The 5320-nt window shown below is 38.6% G+C and overlaps 1 protein-coding gene across 1 annotated transcript; it reads right to left on the reverse strand.

The window, feature by feature from the left end:
• Window positions 1-1575: 1575 nt before the first annotated feature.
• Window positions 1576-2583, reverse strand: LOC119725063 (neuromedin-U receptor 2-like). The gene has a single exon (XM_038196425.1). It carries the CDS (start codon window positions 2581-2583, stop codon window positions 1576-1578), a length of 1008 nt encoding a protein of 335 aa, XP_038052353.1.
• Window positions 2584-5320: the final 2737 nt, after the last annotated feature.

Genomic DNA, 5320 nt, shown 5'->3' on the forward strand with positions numbered 1-5320 from the left:
AACCTTAGCCCCAAAACCAACCCAACCAAACCCAACTCAACTAAAAATAATCAATAAAAGCCAAATCTAACCAAAACCTTTCCAGCTTGCCCTCTTTGAATCAAAGCCAACCTTACCCCCCTACCATCCAATAGAAGTCAAGCCAGGGCAACAAACAAAATAAAACAAAACATATTTTTCAATCCTATAATTTACAATACACATTTTGTTTTAACAATTAACAATTATGCAAATTTTCTTCCATTTTCAGTTCGACTACCATTATTGAAAAATAGAGCACATATGATTCAACGCACGAAATCAATATTGATAAAAACCCGACAATTGCATACGCTGAATGGCTGTCCTTCAGAAAGAACCATTATTTAGGAACATTACAAATGGTGCAGGAAAGGGATACATATGCTGCTCGAAAAAACAACAACAAGCTGTTATGCCAACATTTTATGTGATTATTTCAGTAAACTAAGACGTACACATCTAAACATTCTGATGCGAAAACTATGCTCATAGTGTGACACACACAAAAAAAACACGCACAGTGGTAATTCAAACAATGTAGTTTGGAAGCCGCATACGTATACCGTATGCGTTCCACTGCTGCGGCTGACGTGCATACAGTAATGTAATTCGATAACATAGTTCGTTCACGCTTCATTACAAAACATGTATCAACATTATCCTTTAATACAAGATGAAATGTTTGCGTCGGAGTGACATAAATCAAATTAGGTTTTGTCCTTCACCGACGTTTAAACACTGTATACGTTGCCTCCCGAGTAAAAGTTGGAAAAAATCAATCGGGTGGGATTCGAACCCACGACCTCCTGCTTTCTAGTGCAGATGTCTTACCACTCGACCACCGAGATCGGTTGGCTGGTTCGAATTTCATGTACATAGCAGCGGGTACCGCATAAACTATAATAGTCTAACATTTAAACTAAGAGGTTTCCTTAGACAAAGACATTTCTTCTGCTGCCATGATCAGACAGACTCACTTGCCGGTAGTTGTCTCCCAGTTGTCGACAAGATACTGAGTTGAATTCATGGTTGATTTTCCTCAGTGACTTTTACAAAGTTTCTTTATATTAACCACTGATTGTAAACGAAAAACTGTTGGACTCGGATATAGATTATTGATGAAAAAAACAACTCAGAATTAAATGCTTGGAGAAGTACACTGAAACATTGCCTGGGTTAATTTTACCCATGAACCCTGGGTAAATTTTAACTACCCAAAATTGGGTAATGCTGTTACCCAATTGTTTGGGTTAGAATTTCTGCTAAATTTTACCAAAACGTGAGGTCATGACCACACATTTTGGTGAGTGTGGCAATACATGCCAAAATATACATGTCTAGCTGGCACCTACAGAGTTGTCATATGTTTTTCTTTTACAAATTAAGTGGAAAAAAGAAGATAGATAAGTCAACGTTATCATCAGTCAAATTACTTTTCTACCATTAAGCACGCCACTAGTGAAAACAGATTGTACGTCAACACACTTTTTCGCTTTGTTTACTGCCAATCCTCTCTATGAAATGGATACAGCCAGATAATGTATTTCTCAAAAGTCATAATGGTACCATCTCAACGTCAACACTGTTACCACCATGATTTTTAAAGCAGTTGCAGAATGCTACCTTAAAACCTTGCCTGAATTTCTTGTATTTAAACTCATAGATGATTGGATTGATGACTGAATTTAAATTGTACAGTAAATTGGAGAAATTTCTGATATAGCTGAATACTTTTGATCCACAAAATGAGAACTGAGCCTTGTCTGTTCGATGCAAGCAGAGAAGAATAGCTAAATAATCCAGTGTCCATAAGACAATGAGAGCTCCCAAGACAGTTTTAAGCATGCTGACCAGGTTCTGTCTAGCAATCACAAGATCATAGGCTGCTGCCCGTGCATGTTGCTGGTGCAGGGCTTTGGCTTGTCTTTTGAGGGTGACCTGCATCTTATAATAGGCCACACTCATCAGTGTTAAGGGCAACAAATATATAAAGAGAAATCCAATGATACCGAGTAGAACTGGGGGTAAAAGGTGAGGATATTTGAATGAGCACATCTTATTTGGGTCATTGCTTGGTTCGATTGTGAATAGAAAAGGTAAGGGTATCAGAAATGATATCACCCACACTAGGGCAATTAAAGTAACCATCCGTGCTGTTGTAAGTTTCCGCGCATAGTGTAGAGGGTGTACTATGGCAATGTACCTCTCTAATGTAACCACACAGAGATTGTAGGCAGTGGCACAGGACATTGCCCATGCTAAAAACCTTGACTCCAAAAGTCGGCAGAACAAGTCTCTCACGCCGTTGCTTAGTGGAGCAAAGGCAATCAGGTTACAGTCTGATGTTAGAGCATTTAAGAATACTTGCAGACACAGCAGCATATCAGCAACAGCCAAATTCACCAGCAGGTAGTTCGTCATGTTGTGTAAGAATTTGACGCGTAGGATGACGTAGCACACTAAGAGGTTCCCTACGACACCACCAACTCCTTCTGCTGCCATGATCTGACAAGTCCACTTGTCTTCAGTTGGTTCGTCATTGTGTTCATCAGTTCCATTCATGGTTTCAGAGTAGCTCAAAGCAGTGACTGCTTCTCCCTCAAATGTTAGTCGTTTCACCTCGATTGGGTCTCGAGATCCGGTCCAGTTAGCGTGCAAACCGCAGTTTTTGATGCAATGATGATGACTTACACATGTACTAAACATGTGAATTTTGCATGAAAACGTCCATTTTTTCAAAAGTCTGTGAATTTTGCATAAAAATGTCCATTTTGTCAAAAGTCTGTGAATCGGAAACAAGTGGCCTTAATTCGCTGCAGAGTGTATATGCAGAGTTTACCGTCACAGCATTTCTGCGCAGGTAACCATATAACTGATATTATGGTCAATCAACTTATCATGAAACACCTTATACTATATTTTCTTGAACGAAGAAAAACTACAGTCGTCAACATTCGCTACAATGATACAATGCGAATGTGTCCCTGTTAGCTCACCGTGCTCAACTGATGCTTCGTGTGGCACTCTACCCGTTGTCAGCCTCTTTTATTTGCCGTGGAAATATTCTGTGGCTGATTTAACTTTAAACGTACCCCTAAGCTTTCAATGAAAGATGTCAGGCGACAATTAGTGTTCCGGAGACGCTTATTATCTAAGCCTCTGACTGTCAATAATTGAGCTACAATATAACTTCCTTGTTATTACAGTCCACTAAACCGTTGGTTTCTTTGACTAGGACTCTTTATCAAGTTTTCTAACTCATCATTGCCATTGACCGTTGTTAATTACCTTTTAGACGAAAATCTAATATAGTGCGCACAGACACTTTGACTTCCTTCAGTGTGGCTATGCTTGGGGTCCGTATAATTTGTTTTTTCGTTGGTCGTTTTTTGTTTTTGCTTTCTTTTTTTTCTGGTTGTTTCCTTTTTTTGGTGGTTGTGAAAGTAAAGACGTTAATCACATCCGCATAGAAGACTGTTGTCTTTAATACCTGACAGCATCATTTATTTTGTATATTTTTTTAGCTATCATACTTTTTTCTTATATCTTTTCTGAATTGAAATCTTGAAATTTCTTTATTATTGTAGACCATGTAATTCACTATATGTAGACAGAGGACTTGTGTAACTGGTTTTCAAATTTTATTGTGTTTGTGAGCAAAACGACATCCTCTTCAGGGGGAGAATGTTGCGTACGCGCTCCAGAGTACCAGTGACACTCTCAAGCGCTTCTTCAAGGTAAACCGGCATTCCTCGTTCAGACCATGACTTGCTCATGCTGATACGCTTATATAATTTCAGCACTGCAAAAATTAAATGAATGAATCTTATTACGATTCAATATCTCAGGAAGAGTGCCGATACAATTTTGTTTGTAGACCTACGAGTACGAGGACGAGTACGTTTCCAAGAGTTTAAGTACGAGTTTGTCTATTGTCCAAGAGTATACGAGTGCATTTAAATGGTTTTTGTGTTCTTTGGAGATTTTTGCTGACAAGTAGGCCTATTATTAGGTTAAATGTAACAGTCTCCCAAACTGTAGGAAATTGGTTTCCTGCATGCACCTCTACGAAATATAAAATATCTTTTGTAATAACTATGAGAGCGAGTACGAGCACCAGCACTTGTAAAGAGTATGAGAACGAGTACATGTCTTTTCTTCTCGCGAGTACGAGTACGAGTGCATCATCATGAGTACGGTCGTTACAGCAGATTGGAGTTCTGGGGTACTTGCATTGTTGTCTTTTTATCACTTTTCTTTAGAATTCATTTCTGGAGTACCGTTTTTTGTTTTTCTTTTCTGATCGGAGGTATTAAAAAAAATAGGGAAACAAATTCCGAATTTTATTACGTTCGAATTTTATTGTTGTTGTTTTTTCCTCATGTTTTTAAGAGAAGTAAAGTCCAAAACGTCATAGCGTACATCCCATGGGGATTTCGTTTTGGGAAAAACAATTCGCTGCCCGCACACGGTGAGTTTTCGGGTGGCGAGGCGAACGAAATCCGAAAAAAAAAACAATTGCCTCATCTCCTCAAGAGGTAGAAACCCAGCAAAATTGCCCGCACACGGTGATATTTAGGCTGCGCAAAACGGCCTCTAATGACTTTTTTCTCCGGCAGGCTGACTTTCTTTCCCTAAATTAACCGACATGCTTTAATTATATATTGGGAGTAATGATGAAATAGACTAATATTCCTTTACTCAATTTATCAAAGAAGGCGCTGCGGCAGCTTTCTAAGTGACAACCAGACATGTACTTTATTGACATCTTTGTCACACTCATCAATCCTTAATCATAGGTTTCTAGCAACCGCATATATCATCTGATCCGTAACAAAATACACAAATTCAGAGCAGGATCTGCCAAGGAGCGTATATGATGTTTAGCGAACACATAATGCTATTTATAACATCAGGGAACGAGCTTGCTACAAAAGCACTTAATTTACAATGTTCGATGGATGCTCTTCTTTATTTCTTAAAGGATTGTTTTACTTGCAGCCACTGGAGAAAAACTTTCTCTTATGAAATACTGACAAACATAGACTACGTTATTGTTAGGTATACTTCTTGTAGCTTGTAATTCACAACTGATTTCAATCGGTTTCCCCCAACAATATCTGGTAATAAACAGTTGTATTTTTTATTACTTTCCATCACTGAGGCTGTGCGCATTATTTGTTACAACGAATCCCTTAACCGCCCTGCCCTATTGATGCGCATAATATTTTGCTTAACTAAAACAGTTTGCAAATGTCAACCATGAATTCAACTCAGACAATCGTTAGCAATGGCGAGA

Source organism: Patiria miniata, unplaced genomic scaffold, assembly GCF_015706575.1.
Source record: "Patiria miniata isolate m_02_andy unplaced genomic scaffold, ASM1570657v1 HiC_scaffold_18, whole genome shotgun sequence".
Lineage (NCBI taxonomy): Eukaryota > Metazoa > Echinodermata > Asteroidea > Valvatida > Asterinidae > Patiria > Patiria miniata.

Excerpts from the sequence above, each read along its gene's own strand:
- LOC119725063 (XM_038196425.1), bottom strand. The coding sequence starts at position 2,583 with ATGAATGGAACTGATGAACACAATGACGAACCAACTGAAGACAAGTGG.